We start from the raw sequence: 18066 nt of genomic DNA, 5'->3' as shown, positions 1-18066 counted from the left end.
CAGTCAGGATGCTCTCAATGGTGCAGCTGTATAACTCTTTGTGGATCTGGGGACCCATGCCAAATATTTTCAGTCTCCTGAGGGGGAAAAGACGTTGTCGTGCCTACTTCACAACTTTCTTGGTGTGTTTGGACCATGATAGTTTGTTGATGATGTGGACACCAAGGAACTTGAAACTCTCGACCCGCTCCACTACAGCCTCGTTGATGTGAATGGGGGCGTGTTTGGCCCTCCTTTTCCTGTAGTCCACGATCATCTCCTTTGTCTTGCTCACGTTGAGGGAGAGGTTGTTGTCTCTGACCTCATCCCTATAGGCTCTCTCATCGTTGTCCCAGGTGAAAGCTATGATCCCTTATTGACGTCACCGGTTAAATCCCCTTCAATCAGTGTAGATGAAGGGGAGCAGGTTAAATATGGATTTTTAAGCCTAGAGACAATTGAGACATGGATTGTGTATGTGTGACATTCAGACGGTGAATGGGCAAGACAAAATATTTAAGTGGTAGTAGGTGCCAGGCACGCCGGTTTGAGTGTGTCAAGAACTGCAACCCTGATGGGTTTTTTACACTCAACAGTTTCCCGTGTGTATCAAGAATGGTCCACCACCCACAGAACATCCAGCCAACTTGACACTACTGTGGGAAGCACTGGAGTCAACATGGGCCAGCGTCCCTGTGGAATGATTTTGACACCTTGTTGTCATGTCCTGACCATAGAAAGCCTGTATTTTCTATGGTAGAGTAGGTCAGGGCGTGACTAGGAGTTTTAGTCTAGTTTATTATTTCTATGTACGGTTCTAGGTTTAATTTTCTATGTTGGGGTTTGTGTATGATTCCCAAGTAGAAGCAGCTGGTAATCGTTGTCTCTAATTGGGGATCATACTTAAGTTGCATTTTTCCACCTGTGGGTTATGGGATATTGTTTGAATGTATGTGTTTTGAGTTAGTGCACATAGCATATCTGTAGTCACGGTTAGTTTATTGTTTATTTGTTTTTGTCATTGCTTAGTTTCACTTTCATTAAAATATGTGGAACTCAACATACGCTGCGCCTTGGTCCGATATTCATTCTAACGAACGTGACACTTGTAGAGTCCATGCCCCGACGAATTGAGGCTGTTTTGAGGGCAAAAGTGGGTGCAACTCAATATTAGCAAGGTGTTCCTAATGATTTTGTACACCCAGTGTTTATTCAGGCAACAGACATGTAAGATGAATCTCACACAGATAACATCACACAATTTTGCTTAAAGTGGCACTCCAGTCTAGTTTTAACCTAATTTAATACCTGATTTACTTAACAAAAGGAACATCTCAATAGGTGGTCAAGGTGAGTCATGACATATCACAGGAGGGTGAGCCTTTCCACTTTTGTTCTCTAATGTTCCTCTATTGTTCCTCAGGCAAGGAGGGAGGGTGATGACATCACAACTTCCCATCAGACCAACTCCTTGAATGCCCTATTCCTTGAAGTTTGTAATTGTGTCTAAAAAACACTATTTTTCTCAAAACGTTTTGGTTTTACCCTTGAGTGTGTGTACTTTACTGTATTTATACTTGGGATATCACTTTTCAACAGGATTTTTTTTAAATCACTGGAGAATGTCTTTAAGCATTGGCCACATGCACATTTTCATTTGCTCATGCTAATGATGAGGGGTCAACTCAAGGGTTATCTTTGCATCGCCCTGAGCTAGACACTGTTCCCTAGTCAGCCATACAGAACTTCAACTCCACTCTTAGTGCTTTTTGGACCCACAGTGCAGGGCCTTATAACCCTAGAACTCTTGAGCTGCCCGATGGTGGCCAAAACTCTTCGATTCAGTCGCTCCCCAAATTGTCATACCTCTCCACCTTCCCCCCGCTGATACAGCGCATGCACTGGCGGTAACAGCTGACGATGCGTGACTGGCCCAGCTTGAAGGCCATGGACATGATGGCCATGCCTGTGATGATGAAGACGAAGGTGAGCATGAAGTACTTGGGGTGTTTGGGCACGATGTCACCGAAGCCGATGGTGGTGAGGGTGATGAAGCAAAAGTAGTAGGCGTCAAAGGTGTTGAACTCTGTCTCCCACAGGGGCAGGATGAGGCCTCCAAACAGGATGTAGGCAAACACCACCACCAGGATGAGGAGCAGCGGGACGTTTAGCTTGTCCATACTCTCCCCGATGCCTGTGAAGTCCCAGATGGCAAAGTCCTCGGGCAAGGGAAGCATGCTGTCCAGCTCATGGCAAGAAAGGCTCCGCACCAGTGGGCCCTGCCTGTTGAAGTTCTCTCGTGCAATGATGCAGTCAAAGATCTTTGTGTTGTTCAGCAACTGGTTGGGCTTGCGCTTCACAGACTGCTGGCTGTGAAGGACCTGTCGGATGTCGATGGGCTCCCGGACCACCACCTTGTGGCTGAATGTGTAGGTTCCGTCCTGGAGGCCCCCCTGGCCCCCGTCCCCTGGCTTCTCTGTGTGATGGGAGGGGAGCCAGTGGCCATATTGACGCAACCTGCAGAAGAGATTGTGCAGGTGGATGTAGGCCCTGGACAGGAGCACGGCCATGAGGTCTCCCACATCTGTGATGACCAGGAGCATGAGGGGGATACCCACCATGGCATACAGGATACAGACCACCTTACCATTCAGGGTCACCGGATAGATATCTCCATAACCTGAGACAAGAAAAGCAGCAAGGTATTCATTATTTCCCCCTCATATCCAAATATAATATTTTGTGACAAATGATATTGTAAAAATGATATGTACACTACCAACATACAACAAAGACGTATAGAAAGTTGAAATAATACATTTTTTAAAAGATGGTTTTGGATCTACAGTGCCTTGCAAAAGTATTGACGTTTTTCCTATTTTGTTGCATTACAACCTGTAATTTAAATGAATTTTTATTTGGATTTCATGTAATGGACATACACAAATTAGGTCAAATTGGTGGTGAATTGAAAAAAATTACTTGTTTAAATTGAATAAAAAAATTTAAAACTTAAAAGTGGTGCGTGCGTATGTATTCACCCCTTTTGCTATGAAGCCGCTAAATAAGATCTGGTGCAACCAATTACCTTCAGAAGTCACATAACTAGTTAAATAAAGTCCACCTGTGTGCAATCTAAGTGTCACATGATCTCAGTATATATACACTTGTTCTGAAAGGCCCCAGAATCTGCAACACCACTAAGCAAGGGGTACCACCAAGCAAGCGACACTACGTAGACCAAGGAGCTCTCCAAACAGGTCAGCGAAAAAGTTGTGGAGAAGTACAGATCATGGTTGGCTTATAAAAAAATATCAGAAACTTTGAACATCCCACGGAGCACCATTAAATACATTATTAAAAATGGAAAGAATATGGCAACACAACAAACCTGCCAAGAGAGGGCCGCCCACCAAAACTCACGGACCAGGCAACTAGGGCATTAATCAGAGAGGCAACAAAGTGACCAAAGATAACCCTGAAGGAGCTGCAAAACTCCACAGCGGAGATTGGAGTACGTAGCCATAGGACCACTTTAATTAAGCAGTACACTGCACAGAGCTAGGCTTTACGGAAGAGTGGCCAGAAAAATATAAGCAAACATGTTTGGTGTTCGCCAAAAGGCATGTGGGAGACTCCCCAAACATATGGAAGAAGGTACTCTGGTCAGATGAGACTAAAATTGAGCTTTTTGGCCATCATGGAAAACCCTATGTCTGGTGCAAACTCAACACCTCTCATCACCCCGAGAACACCATCCCTACAGTGAAGCACGGTGGTGGCAGCATCATGCTGTGGGGAGGTTTTTCATCGGCAGGGATTGGGAAACTGGTCAGAATTGAAGGAATGGTGGATGGCGCTAAATACAGGGAAATTCTTGAGGGAAGCCTGTTTCAGTCTTCCAGAGATTTGAGACTGGGATGGAGGTTCACCTTCCAGCAGGACAATGACCCTAAGCATATTGCTAAAGCAACACTCGAGTGGTTGAAGGGGAAACATTTAAATGTCTTGGAATGGCCTAGTCAAAGCCCAGACCTCAATCCAATTGAGAATCTGTGGTATGACTTAAAGATTGCTGTACACCAGCGGAAGCCATCCAACTTGAAGGAGCTGGAGCTGTTTTTCCTTGAAGAATGGGCAAAAATCCCAGTGGCTAGATGTGCCAAGCTTGTAGAGACATCCCCCAAGAGACTTGCAGCTGTAATTGCTGCAAAAGGTGGCTCTACAAAGTATTGACTTTGGGGGGGTGAATAGTTATGCACACTCAAGTTCTCAGTTTTTTTGTCTTATTTCTTGTTTGTTTCACAAAAATAATATTTTGCATCTTCAAAGTGGTAGGCATGTTGTGTAAATCAAATGATACACTCCCTGCAAAAATCCATTTTAATTCCAGGTTGTAAGGCAACAAAATAGGAAAAATGCCAAGGGGGTGAATACTTTCGCAAGCCACTGTATTGCTGCCATCTGTTGGTCATATCTATAAGCTGCCTTTGCTGATTCTTCTCTCGGGGCATTCAGGGACAGATAACTATGCTCATTGCGCAGCTATTGCTATCATAGCCTTATTATTCAGTTTCAATCACAGTCAGTGTAACATTATGCTGAAAAATTACTATTAGTGGTTAAATGGGGGAATCTGCAGTCCAGCAATAACAAAGTGGAAACCCCGCCAATGTTCTGATAAAAAGCTGAGGGATAAGGCTGGAGAAATGTAACCACTCTCAAATTCACAGACATATCTATGGAAGCGATGACTAGCCATCCATGATATACAAATATATTTTTAACCATGCTTTGAGGCTATACGGTGTTTGTTTACAATTACATTACTTACAAGAAATGTAATAATACAAGCTTATATTTTTGGTTCTGAGGGGGTACGACAATTGAAGTAAGCTCAATAGGCATTTATTAGGGGTTCACAGCCTATCGTTATTCTTAGATGTTTTTTTCCCCTTGACATGGTCAAATAACTCAAGCATAGATTAGTATCTTTTTTCTAATTTGGCACACAGAAACTAGAGGCCCTCAGTAACTTGTTCAAAAAGAATGGCCCCGATGGCACCGCCGTTATGAGCAGTCTCACTTAAATTCATATCATATTGGACGCCCCATTTGACACATCTCTTAACATAGTTCAAGGAAAGCAAAGGGATTAGTTAAGAAATGGCTGAGTTATTGGTAGATCAGGAAATCAGATGTTTCATGTCCATTTAAATCCTTTGTAAATCCACTTCACAATGGCCTATCAACTTGAAACCTTTTAGGGTCATCAAATAATTACCATAATGAACCATGTTTTTGCACTGATATCTTAAAAAATAAGGAAACTATTAACAATTCACTTCTTTGACTATGTAATGCTAATGCTTAAAATAATCATAAAACATCTCATGTACTAAAAGTCAGATTCACTACAAATGTTGTCTTTGGGCTCATCACAATGGTCCCTAAAGAGATGGAGAAAATAACGTTGATGCATTCAAAGATGGCCACACTATACCAGTGCTAAAATATGCTTCTCATGAACCATAGGGCCAAATGACACCAAATGTGGAATCTAGGCCCATGGTACATATCTTAAAGATGCACTATGCAGAAATTGTTCCTCCATTTCCTGGATGCTAAAATTGTAATTGTTTGCCTAATTTCAGTTTGTGATAAAACAAGCAAATATTGTGTAGAGAATCATTGTACGATCTAAACTGCTGTGAAATATATTTTCCATAACAAAACATATTGTATGTTCAGCTATGTGAAACAAATGTGAAAGACGCAAAAACACAACTTAAGAATGGGAAGCATAGAAATAGTGCACATTGAACAGATCTACCGCTTCTTAGACTTGAGTTCAATGAGAATGGCAGATCTATAACACAGATTTCTACGTGAATTTGCTGCCTGCGACTGGAACGAATTGCAAAAATCTCTGAAGTTGGAGACTTTTATCTCCCTCAACAACTTTAAAAATCTGCTATCCGAGCAGCTAACCGATCGCTGCAGCTGTACATAGTCCATCTGTAAACTACCCACCCAATTTACCTACCTCACCCCCATACTGCTTTTATTTATTTACTTTTCTGCTCTTTTGCACACCAGTATCTCTTCTTGCACATGATCATCTGATGATTTATCACTCCAGTGTTAATCTGCTAAATTGTAATTATTTGATTTATTGCCTACCTCCTCATGCCTTTTGCACACATTGTATATAGATTCTCTTTTTTCTACCATGTTATTGACTTGTTTATTGTTTACTCCATGTGTAACTCTGTGTTGTTGTCTGTTCACACTGCTATGCTTTATCTTGGCCAGGTCGCAGTTGCAAATGAGAACTTGTTCTCAACTAGCCTACCTGGTTAAATAAAGGTGAAATAAAAAATAAAAAAAATATTGCAGCTTTAACTTAGTTTAAGAAAAGCTAAGGGATTGGTCAAAAGATGGCTGAGTAATTGATAAATCCAAATTCAGATTTTACATGTCATTTTAAGCTACTGTAAATCCACTCCACAGTGGCCTGTCAATTTACAACGTGTCATCGCTATCATGGAATTTGGAATTGATATCTCAAAACACAAGGAAACTATTAACAACTCATTCTTTGCATATGTAATGCTAATGCTCAAAATGATCTGCAATCATCTTCTCCTCATGAACCATATGTCAGATTCACTCCAGATTGTGTACTGAGACTCATGATTGAACATCAAGGAAGATAGTTCCTACATGATAAAATGCTTGCTTTGATATCCAACTGATATTTTTTCCATTCTGTCATCCTGTGAACTCCGTTCATATATTCTATTAATTTAAAAGTAAACATTTGATGTAGCAATCGCAGTTTGCCCCTTTTAAAAGTACTATTCAAAAGCAGCTGTTGGCTGACTTTTATGAGAGATAAGAAAATGTATCTCTGACTTACTAAAAGATATGTGCTGTCGCTGAGGGGGATGATGCTTGTTAGCATTACTCCCATAGCATAGAATGGAAGGCATGCATGGATTACCATGCATTTTTTCTCCCTGGAGATGATGGTGATATGATGTAGCACTAACTTAATAACAGTGAAATCTCTCACTATAGACACTCATCATTGCCTCAACGACACGTGCACAATAACAATCTCATACAAGCTCAATAATTTACAATTTTGACTACTACGGGATAAAGAGGGGAAATAGTTGAGATGGGATCCATTGTGGCTTTTTAGTAGCGACATGAGGATACAATTGAAGTCGGAAGTTTACATACACCTTAGCCAAATACATTTAAACTCAGTTTTTCACAATTCTTGACATTTAATCCTAGTAACAATTCCCTGTTTTAGGTCAGTTAGGATCACCACTTTATTTTCAGAGTGTGAAATGTCAGAATATTAGTAGAGAGAATGATTTCTTTCAGCATTTCTTTCTTTCATCACATTCCCAGTGGGCTCAGAAGTGTACATACACTCAAATAGTATTTGGTAGCATTGCCTTTAAATTGTTTAACTTGAGTCAAACATTTCGGGTAGCCTTCCACAAGCTTCCCACAATAAGTTGGGTGAATTTTGGCACATTCCTCCTGACAGAGCTGGTGTAACTGAGTCAGGTATGTAGGCCTCCTTGCTCGCACACGCTTTTTCAGTTCTGCACACACATTTTCTATAGGATTGAGGTCAGGGCTTTGTGATGGCCACTCCAATACCTTGACTCTGTTGTCCTTAAGCCATTTTGCCATAACTTTGGAAGTATGCTTGGGGTCATTGTCCATTTGGAAGACCCATTTGTGACCAAGCTTTAACTTCCTGACTGATGTCTTGAGATGTTGCTTCAATATATCCACATATTTCTCTTCCTCATGATGCCATCTATGTTGTGAAGTGCACCAGTCCCTCCTCCAGCAAAGCACCTCCACAACATGATGCTGCCACCACATGCTTCATGGTTGGGATGGTGTTCTTTGGCTTGCAAGCCTCCCCCTTTTTCCTACAAACATAACAATGGTCATTATGGCCAAACAGTTCTATTTTTGTTTCATCAGACCAGAGGACATTTCTCCAAAAAGTACGATCTTTGTCCTCATGTGCAGTTGCAAATTGTAGTCTCGCTTTTTTTATGGCGGTTTTGGAGCAGTGGCTTCTTCCTTGCTGAGCGGCCTTTCAGGTTATGTCAACATAAGACTAGTTTTACTGTGGATAGAGATACTTTTGTACCTCTTTCCTCCAGCATCTTCACAAGGTCCTTTGCTGTTGTTCTGGGATTGATTTGCACTTTTCGCATCATCTCTAGGAGACAGAACACGTCTCCTTCCTAAGCGGTATGATGGCTGCGTGGTCCCATGGTGTTTATACTTGCGTACTATTGTTTGTACAGATGAACGTGGTACCTTCAGGCCTTTGGAAATTGCTTCCAAGAATGAACCAGACTTGTGGAGGTCTTGGCTGATTTAAAAAAAAAATCCCCATGATGTCAAGCAAAGAGGCACTGAGTTTGAAGGTAGGCCTTGAAATACATCCACAGGTACACCTCCGATTGACTCAAATGATGTCAATTAGCCAGAAGCTTCTAAAGCCAAGACATCATTTTCTGGAATTTTCCAAGCTGTTTAAAGGCACAGTAAACTTAGTGTATGTAAACTTCTGACCAACTGGAATTGTGATACAGTGAAATAATCTGTCTGTAAACAATTGTTGGAAAAATTACTTGTGTCATGCACAAAGTAGATGTCCTAACCGACTTGCCAAAACTATAGTTTGTTAACAAGACATTTGTGGAGTGGTTGACAAACAAGTTTTAATGACTCCAACCTAAGTGTATGTAAACTTCCGACTTCAACTCTATATTGTGGTGATCTTGGAGACTAAAACCTAGCAAACAAGACTTGTCAATAAAGTGGAAATAAGTATGTCTTAGGTCCACTAATCTCATTTGGTGATGGGAAATGCATCTTGCTCTTTCAGTAATTTATGGACTCCCTGTTTGCCAACCAAGCTATTAGCCACAATAGCCATGGACCACAATAACTATCATATATCAGACCTTAACAGACTTCCTAATGTATTAATGTTAACAGACTTCCTAATGCATTAATGGCTCATTAGACAATCATCCTGTTGAATGGTTTATTGCCTGCCAACTGTACAGTATACACTAAAAGTTGCCAGATTCAGAACAATGCTAAACAAGATTGACATATTATTCATCAGCAGGTAGTCTATTGGTTAAGAGCGTTGGTCCTCTAACCGAAAGGTTGCTAGTTCGAATCTCCAAGTCGACTAGGTGAAAAATCTGTCGGTGCCCTTGAGCAAGGCACTTAACCCTAATTGCTTCTGTAAGTCGCTCTGGATAAGTGTGTCTGCTAAATGATTAAAATGTCAAATCTGCAGTTGATGGGATGGCACATTAACAATCACATCTAGGCACTTATGCTGTAGCTTATAATGGATTTTGAGTGAAGTCAACACTGGTGGTGAAGCCAAGTCAATGATCTATGTTCTCCACTAAAAGGGAGCTGAAAGAAAAGGCTAACCAATGTCTTATCTTATAACTTTAAATACTGGACATACACTACATTGTCCTCACACTCCCTCAATATAGTAGTAGTTGTCGTGTCGTCTATGACCACATCTGTCATTGACAGTTCAATTATTTGACTAACAAAATCAATAGGAGCCATTTGGAGATCAGGGCTCCTGGGCACGTGCCCTGCATGCCCGGTCGGTATTCGCCGATGATTACTACAAGATTTGATAGCTAGCTAGACTAATTTACCAATCTAAAAATTGTTAGCTGACATGGCTAATTTAGTGACTTAGCGAAAAACTGCCGATGCACAAACACATGTCGACCTTGCACCGTGTGTATTCTACTATTCTAACTCTCAACAGTAAGTTGAGACCCTGACTGTTCCCCCCCAAAAACCGACCGTTTATGTCGCTTATCCCTGTGGCCGGCCCTGCTAAACCCAATAGAAATGTTTGTTTCCTCTGGGAAATAATTGTTAGGGAGGGGGTCAGGAAACCACATTTGTTTAATGTAGAATGTGGTAATGTCTATGTATGTGCTAGATACAAGTCAATGTCAACCATTTTTTTAACAATTCATTTGAAAAAGGGATATAGGTTGGATGAATATAAATTTATATTACAGTCCAGACTTTTTGGAAAATGTTTACAAATCGGTCGCCCTATAAATAATACTGATAACTTTGTCCATGAAATGATCTAACGTGCACAAAGGTGTAACATTTATTATACTGTATTTCCATGTAATGACAAACTATGTGTCAGAAGGCTAACGTAGAAGTCAAGTTGGCTATGGTAGGAATTACAGAGAGACAAATCACCAAAATATCACAGCTTCAATCCCTGTTGGCCAAACATGTTGTTTCATGGTTGACTGCTGATGGATGGAGAGCAGGTCCTCAATTTTCTACAGCCTGGTAGCATCAATTCACTCAGGGAGCACAGCACACCTGAGACCAAAGTACATCAAGCCTCAGGCAAACAACATGAGCCAATGTGGTGGAAATCTCAGTGCCCAAATAGATGAGAGAGATAGTCCTATTTGTTTTAAGGTTAATCTTTTTAAAAGATTTACATTGATATTGTACCAATACATCATATATGGTGTTCGAAATCCATGTATGTGTCTTTCAAGCACGCAAATGTATTTTTACAGGAAAGCCATTGTTGCTTAGAGGCTGTCAATCTTTGAGTGACAGTAGGCTGTTTGAGATTGCGCAGATTGAAAATGTGCCAGCCTGTATGGCATGATGCGCTGTTCCAAGTTGTCAAGTGAGGGTTTGTAAGGTCATGAAAAAGTCCTGGGAAGGAGTTTCATAATTGTTGGTAATGTAATTCATTAAAGCACACTTTTAAATATGATCAATCCATTAAAAAAGTATATATCAGCCATTATCGGAATGACCCTTCAGTGCATGTCTGTGGTGTTGAGTGTGTGCCAGTGCAAAATGCCAGTGCGAGTGAGCCATTGCCCGAGGAGAGAGAGCAAGGGCGCCGCCAGGGATTTTGGGCCCCATGAAAAGATATCACATTGAGCCCCACCACCACAGGCCACACCAACCCTGCACAATTGGTGTAACCACACACCTCCAGAACTCAATCAACCCATTCAAAGCTTTAAATAACTCTACCTTTGCAGGCTTGCAACTCTCTTGTAGTCCAATATATACTGTACGATATTTACTGACAGTGAACTGTGAAAATATAACACTGTGCAGACATGCATGCAGCATTCTGCATACAGTGGAATTCACTATTTGATGCAAGACTGATACCCTCTATAAGAAATGTGCATATAAGGGTCGGGGGTGGAGCCAGCAAGATATCTCCCCTCAATAACCACTTCCCTCACCTCTCCCTGCCATCTGCCACAGTATTTACAGACATACTAACTAGATCAACAATTCAAAACATAACTTGTAGCAGTTATCTCGCTAGTTAACTATAACTAACTAAGCATTCATTTCGTTACTGCCTTTCCACCGGCACTGTACAGCATAAATACATCTGCACCGTTGGAACGCTGGGATTCCCCTTTATTAAACAGTAGCCATGTAATTGCGACAATGTTAAACATATTCTAAGAATAGCCTAATTGACAAATAAATTGCTGCGCATAGATCTCCCCCGAAATATGAATATTTTAGCATAATATATTAATCTTGGTGGGACAAACTCAACCAAGTTTTTTTTACATGCATGCCAGCAAAGCCATTATTTTATTTTATTTGCCCTTTGTAGTCTGAAAAGTAAGGAAAATACAATACACTTGTATAGACAATATACCGCCACACAGACAGCGCATTGCGCAAACAGAACAACCCTCGCAATATCAACTGGAATTAGATCGGTCCACTGCTGAACCTTTTGTTTAAAAAATTTTTTTGAATGGGAAGAGACTGTCACTGGCAAACATGGTTACAGACCGAACAATATTATATAGGATCCCCTCCCCGTGAAGAAAAACCCATGAGCTAATTATAATACACACAGTATACAAAACAATTAAATCATTCCAAGATTGCCTAAAATTATGAATAAGATACTAATGAGATAGACCTAAATAACAGTAGCCTACCTTATCCGATTGATCCCTGATTTATTTAATGAGGTAATTATTTTATGAAGACTAAAGTATTTGGTTGTAACGTTGAAAAAATCAAGCCTGCACACCCAGGAGCTCTCCAGACGGATGGCTAACCTCTCTTGGGTAGGGAGCAGTATTTTCACGTCCGGATGAAAAGCGTGCCCAAACTGCCTGTTACTCAGGCCCAGAAGCTAGGATATGCATATAATTTGTAGATTTGGATTGAAAACACTCTAAAGTTTCTAAAACTGTTAAAATAATGTATGTGGGTATAACAGAACTGATATGGCAGGCGAAACCTCTAGGACAAACCATCCAGGGAATTTTCTTTTTGAGGTTATAGGATTTTCCATTTGTTTTCTATGGGATACCCTTATTATTAGGAACTTGGTTGCAGTTCCTATGGCTTCCACTAGATGTCAACAGTCTTTAGAAATTGTTCGATGTTTTTCTTTTGAGAAATGAAGAAGTAGTGCTATTCATTGTAAGCGTCACTCCAGGTGGACTCTACTGTTTTGATGCACGTGAACTGGAGCGCGCTTCACGTTGTTTTTATCCGGTATTGGAAAAAGTTTATTCCGTCTTAAATTTTATCAATTATTTACGTTTTAGGGTACCTGAGGTTGGATTAGGAACGTTGTTTGACATGTTTGGACCAAGTTTCCAGGTAATTTATTAGATACTTTGTAGGCATGTTGGGCGAGTTGAAACCGGTGTATTTCTGAATCAAACGCGCCAAATAAATTTACATTTTTGGGACATAAAGAAGGACATTATCGAACAAAAGGACCATTTGTGATGTTTCTGGGACATTTTGGAGTGCCAACAGAAGAAGATCTTTAAAGGTAAGGCATTAATTATATCGCTAGTTCTGACTTTTGTGGCGAACCTGCCTGGTTGAAATATGATTTTCATGTGTTTGTATGCGGGGCGCTGTCCTCAGATGATCGCATGGTTTGCTTTCGCCGTAAATCCTTTTTGAAATCTGACACAGCGGCTGGATTAACAAGAAGTTAACTTCTTATGGGCAGGTGGGACGGTAGCGTCCGGCCAACATCCGGTGAAATTGCAGAGCGAGAAATTCAAAAATACCAAATTCAAATATTTAGCATTCTTGAAAATATATGTGTTATAAAGCTTAAACCCACATAATTTATGGCGCAGTATACAAGGCATAATTTTGGACTCAGCGTTGTTGTGCTGTGCTCACTTGAACGTGGTGCTGCGGTCCGTCTTGTGGGCAAACTTTGTCATCTAACTTTGTCATCTCAGTCTGGCATTCTCTGGATTTATGGTGCTTTCAAGACAACTGGGAACTCAAAAGTAAACAAGGTCGAATCATGATGTCAGTGATCTTCAGGTCAGCGCTCTAGAAAGAGGCCCGAGTTCCCGACTTGAAATTCTGAGTTGGATGACAGTTCAAAAAACATTTTTCCAGTCCAAGCTCGTTTTTTTCAGAGTTCCCAGTTTTCTTGAATGCACTGAATTCTGAGATTTCCCAGTTCCGAGTTTCCAGTTGTTTTGAATGCAGCAGAAGTCATGCTGGATTGACAGCATGGCCAATGTATTCAATCTTTTCTGGCCCATGGTGTTGCATGTGAATGTTGATCCTTTTAAGCTTTGAAAAGAGACCCTTTCAGAGATATGTTTTAAATCCTTAAAGCCATACTTAGCCCACACACCCTCACCATTGAATAGCAGGCAGGGGAAGCAACATAGTGATTGCTTTGTGATGCTTGCAGTTAGCTATTGATTCCTTCCAAACCACTCATTGATGAATTTGTGTTTTCCAACTTGTGTAATGTTTATCTCCAATGGCCGATGAGCACTGATACGTTTTATCTACACTGAACACTGAAAAATATGAACGCATAATGTTAAAGTGTTGGTCCTATGTTTCATGAGCTGAAATAAAAGATCCAAAATAAAAGATCCCAGAAATGTTCCATACGCACAAAAAGCTTATTTCTCTCAGATTTTGTGCACCAATTTGTTTACATCCCTGTTAGTGAGCATTTCTCCTTTGCCAAGATAATCCATCCACTTGACAAGTGTGACATATCAAGAAGCTGATTAAACAGCATGATCATTATACAGGTGCGCCTTGTGCTGGGGAAAATAAAAGGCCATTCTAAAATGTGGAGTTTTGTCAGACAACACAATGCCGAAGATGTCTAAAGTTTTGAGGGAGTGTGCAATTGGCATGCTGACTGCAGGAATGTCCATCAGAGCTGTTTTAGAGAATTTGGCAGTACATCCAACAGGCCTCACAACCGCAGACCACGTACGTGTATGGCGTCGTGCTCGCGAGCGGTTTGCTGATGTCAATGTTGTGAATAGAGTGCCCCATGGTGGTGGTGGGGTTATGGTATGGGCAGGCATAAGCTATAGACAACAAACACAAATGTATTTGATCTATGGCAATTGTAATACTGAGGCCCATTGTTTCAGCATGATAATGCATGGCCCCATGTCACAAGGATCTGTACACAATTCCTGGAAGCTGAAAATATCCAAGTTCTTCCATGGCCTGCATACTCACCAGACATGTCACCCATTGAGCATGTTTGGGATGCTCTGGATCAGCGTGTACAACAGTGTGTTCCAGTTCCCGCCAATATCCAGCAACTTCGCACTGCCATTGAAGAGGAGTGGTGCAACATTCCACAGTCCACAATCAACAGCCTGATCAACTAACTATATGCAAAGAATATGTGTCGCGCTGCATGAGGCAAATGGTGGTCACACCAGATACTGACTGGTTTTCTGATCCACGCCCCTACCTTTATTTAAGGTATCTGTGACCAACAGATGCATATCTGTATTCCCAGTCATGTGAAATCCTAGATTAGGGCCTATTGAATGTATTTCAATTGACTTATTTCCTTATATGAACTGTAACTCAGTAAAATCTTTGAAATTGTTGCATGTTGCGTTTATATTTTTGTTCAGTATGTAATTTCTCTTCATATGACAAGGATGGAAAAAGATTTACCAGTAGATTGTCAACATAATTCATGATGATGAGTCCTTGTCAAGCTTGCTAGCTACGATTGTGAAAGTATGATGTTAACATGATCCTTCCAGTTAAAACTACTGTAGATAAAATTACGTCAAATAACTTTATATCTGAGTCCAATTACTTTGATTCTTCTTGGACGGGCACTTCTAATGTAAATCTATGGCAGCACCCAAGGGGGCATGAAATGCCTAGCTCTCTCTGTAGATTCGTCGGTGATGTAGTCTCTCCACTTAGCCAATCACGGCGCATCTAGAGAAGATTACCAATGCCTACGCTATGTATTTTTGCTGGCTGCCCCTCCACCACAGAAAGCACTGAGCTAGGCTGAAACACCTCCATTTTGGAGGTGTCTTACTCAAGAAAGAGACTGTTTATTATTATTTATTTTTTTAACCCCCTTTCCCCCCAATTTTCGTGGTATCCAATTGCTAGTAATTACTATCTTGTCTCATCGCTACAACTCCCGTACGGGCTCGCTACAACTCCCGTACGAGAGACGAAGGTCGAAAGCCATGCGTCCTCCGAAACACAACCCAACCAAGCCACACTGCTTCTTAACACAGCGCCCCTCCAACCCGGAAGCCAGCCACACCAATGTGTCGGAGGAAACGCCGTGCACCTGGCTCCCTTGGTTAGCGCGCACTGCGCCCGGCCCGCCACAGGAGTCGCTGGTGCGCGATGAGACAAGGATATCCCTACCGGCCAAACCCTCCCTAACCCGGACGACGCTAGGCCAATTGTGCGTCGCCCCACGGACCGCGACCTCCCGGTCGCGGCCGGCTGCGACAGAGCCTGGGCGCGAACCCAGAGTCTCTGGTGGCGCAGCTAGCGCTGCGATGCGATGCAGTGCCCTAGACCACTGCGCCACCCGGGAGGCCTGTTTTTATAGTTTTTAACTCAATTTTTTAGATTTTTTTTTTTACATTGTTTGCAAACTGATATGTGACACGAAACAATGAAAGAATAACTTGCAAAACAGGCGCACAAAAAAATTATAGACGGGTTGCAACTGCTGCAATGCAGGACTCTTTAAAATGTTGCTTTAAAAAGGCTTCTGAAGTTTGTAATTTGTACTTTCAAATGTTATACTTGATTTCCCAATATGAAAAATTAATCAACCCCTACAAAAACGTTCATTAATTATAATTATCCACATAATAATCCACATTTCCTATTGCTGCAGGATTATTTTCCTGCAGTAGCAAATTAAAATCCTACACCTGCACACCAGTATTGTAGTATAGGCCTAAAGTGTTGTCTTAATTGGGAATATTTTGTGTTTGTTTTGCATGTCTTTTGAAATGTAATTTATGTTTGTGCATTAGATGACTTACCCACGGTTGTGAATACAGTACAGCAGAAGAACAGGGATGTATCATATTTCCATCGCTCTGGACGTTGAAGCCATATGGACTTGAACCCCCTGTTGATTTCTTTCTCTAGTTCTTTTACCAAATCTTGTTCTTGAGTAGAATTGCTGGACGAATTAACTGCAAGTAAAATGCTATTATTTGAATAAAAGTAGCCTACACTTAAAAAACAAAACAAATTTACACCACATTTTCACCCCATCTATAAAGACTTTACAACTCACGCGTACTACAAAAACTAAATGTATACTGGTGTTATCAACATAGATCGAGCTTTCTGGTATTTTACCTTACCTGGATAATTCTGAATTGTGCGCACCAGTTCACCCAAAAACTCACGATATTCCCCTTCTGTGTTGTACACACGCCCTCCCTCTATGTACCAGAATACCACCGCTCCCAAGGCTGCATATCCGACGAGTGAAAGTATGAGAAAAACGTGAGGAAACAGCTTCCATAGATTCCACTTTTTTGACTTCTCTATCGAACTTCGTGCCTTTCCCTCTGCCACCGACATCTTCCAGTCTCTGAAGAGCTATTGTATCGCAATTCCAAATGATCTCTCCACTGTAAGGCTGTCAAGACGGTCTGACGGCAAGAAGCGCAGGACTTGGCCATCCCTCTGCATTAAGCAAACCCTGACTCAAAGTCCCCCAGGAGACAAGTGCTATTGATGCCAACGAATTATCCCTCCATTTGTAGTCTAAACATCCACAGACACGGCAGAAAGATGTTGTCTCTTGGAAGGCATCCAACAATTAAGATGCATCTAATGCATCTTCATCTCAGGATGAAACTCCACAAAAGAGGACATTTATTCGTTTGGTACTTTATTTCACATTAAAGCCTCCTAAACTGGATAATGCAATTGCCATTTTAATCAGTTAACACAATTTGATCTTGCCCCCTTGCCTTTTTGTACATTGAGCAACAGGTGTTGATCTGTATTTAGCTAGCCCATATGCCAGTTCGGTTTCAGAGGAACAACTCCAGGCTTCTCAAATACCAGGCAGTAAAAGAGACAATACAATGCACAGGGACAAAACTACCTTAGAAACATCTTACAACCATTACAACTAACTTCTGCTGCCATAAATCACAATGAAAATCATTGGGTGAATCATGACCATTGCTAAAACATTGCCTACTGAAAATAGGCCTACTGTTTTACTCAGTTGTGATATTTATTGTACAAAGAGCCTGCTGTGAGGCAAGAAAGATGCATCTCTTTAAATGTTTGAATTTTGCTTTAAATGTATTTCCTGTTTAATCCAACGAATCACGTTAAAAGGAGCACAATGTCAGACGGTCCATTTAAAGTCTTTTCAGACTGTTGCCTGTACAAAAATCCAGAAAATCACATTGTGTGATTTTTAAGTAATTAATTTGCATTTTATTGCATGAAATAAGTATTTGATCACCTACCAACCAGTAAGAATTCCGGCTCTCACAGACCTGTTAGTTTTTCTTTAAGAAGCCCTCCTGTTCTCCACTCATTACCTGTATTAACTGCACCTGTTTGAACTCGTTACCTGTATAAAAGACACCTGTCCACACACTCAATCAAACAGACTCCAACCTCTCCACAATGGCCAAGACCAGA

General features: G+C 41.1%; 1 protein-coding gene across 1 annotated transcript; it reads right to left on the bottom strand.

Annotated features, from left to right (window-relative positions):
• Positions 1 to 1820: 1820 nt before the first annotated feature.
• LOC120045870 (potassium channel subfamily K member 18-like) lies at positions 1821 to 16980 on the bottom strand. Its single transcript, XM_038990802.1, has 3 exons — positions 16758 to 16980; positions 16428 to 16484; positions 1821 to 2659 (listed from the first exon to the last, which is right to left on the bottom strand). Exons 1-3 carry the CDS (start codon positions 16978 to 16980, stop codon positions 1821 to 1823), a joined length of 1119 nt encoding a protein of 372 aa, XP_038846730.1.
• Between the last annotated feature and the right edge of the window lie 1086 nt (positions 16981 to 18066).

Source organism: Salvelinus namaycush, chromosome 4, assembly GCF_016432855.1.
Source record: "Salvelinus namaycush isolate Seneca chromosome 4, SaNama_1.0, whole genome shotgun sequence".
In the NCBI taxonomy this organism is placed as follows: domain Eukaryota; kingdom Metazoa; phylum Chordata; class Actinopteri; order Salmoniformes; family Salmonidae; genus Salvelinus; species Salvelinus namaycush.
This window is presented reverse-complemented; position numbering and strand designations above follow the sequence as displayed.

What these genes read in the sequence shown, in the direction of transcription:
- LOC120045870 (XM_038990802.1), bottom strand. Translation starts at nt 16,980, where the DNA reads ATGTCGGTGGCAGAGGGAAAGGCACGAAGTTCGATAGAGAAGTCAAAA. An exon ending in CACAATTCAGAATTATCCAG is followed by an intron (nt 16,485 to 16,757) that starts GTAAGGTAAAAT and finishes TTCAACGTCCAG; the next exon opens with AGCGATGGAAATATGATACA. An exon ending in TACTGTATTCACAACCGTGG is followed by an intron (nt 2,660 to 16,427) that starts GTAAGTCATCTA and finishes TTCTTGTCTCAG; the next exon opens with GTTATGGAGATATCTATCCG.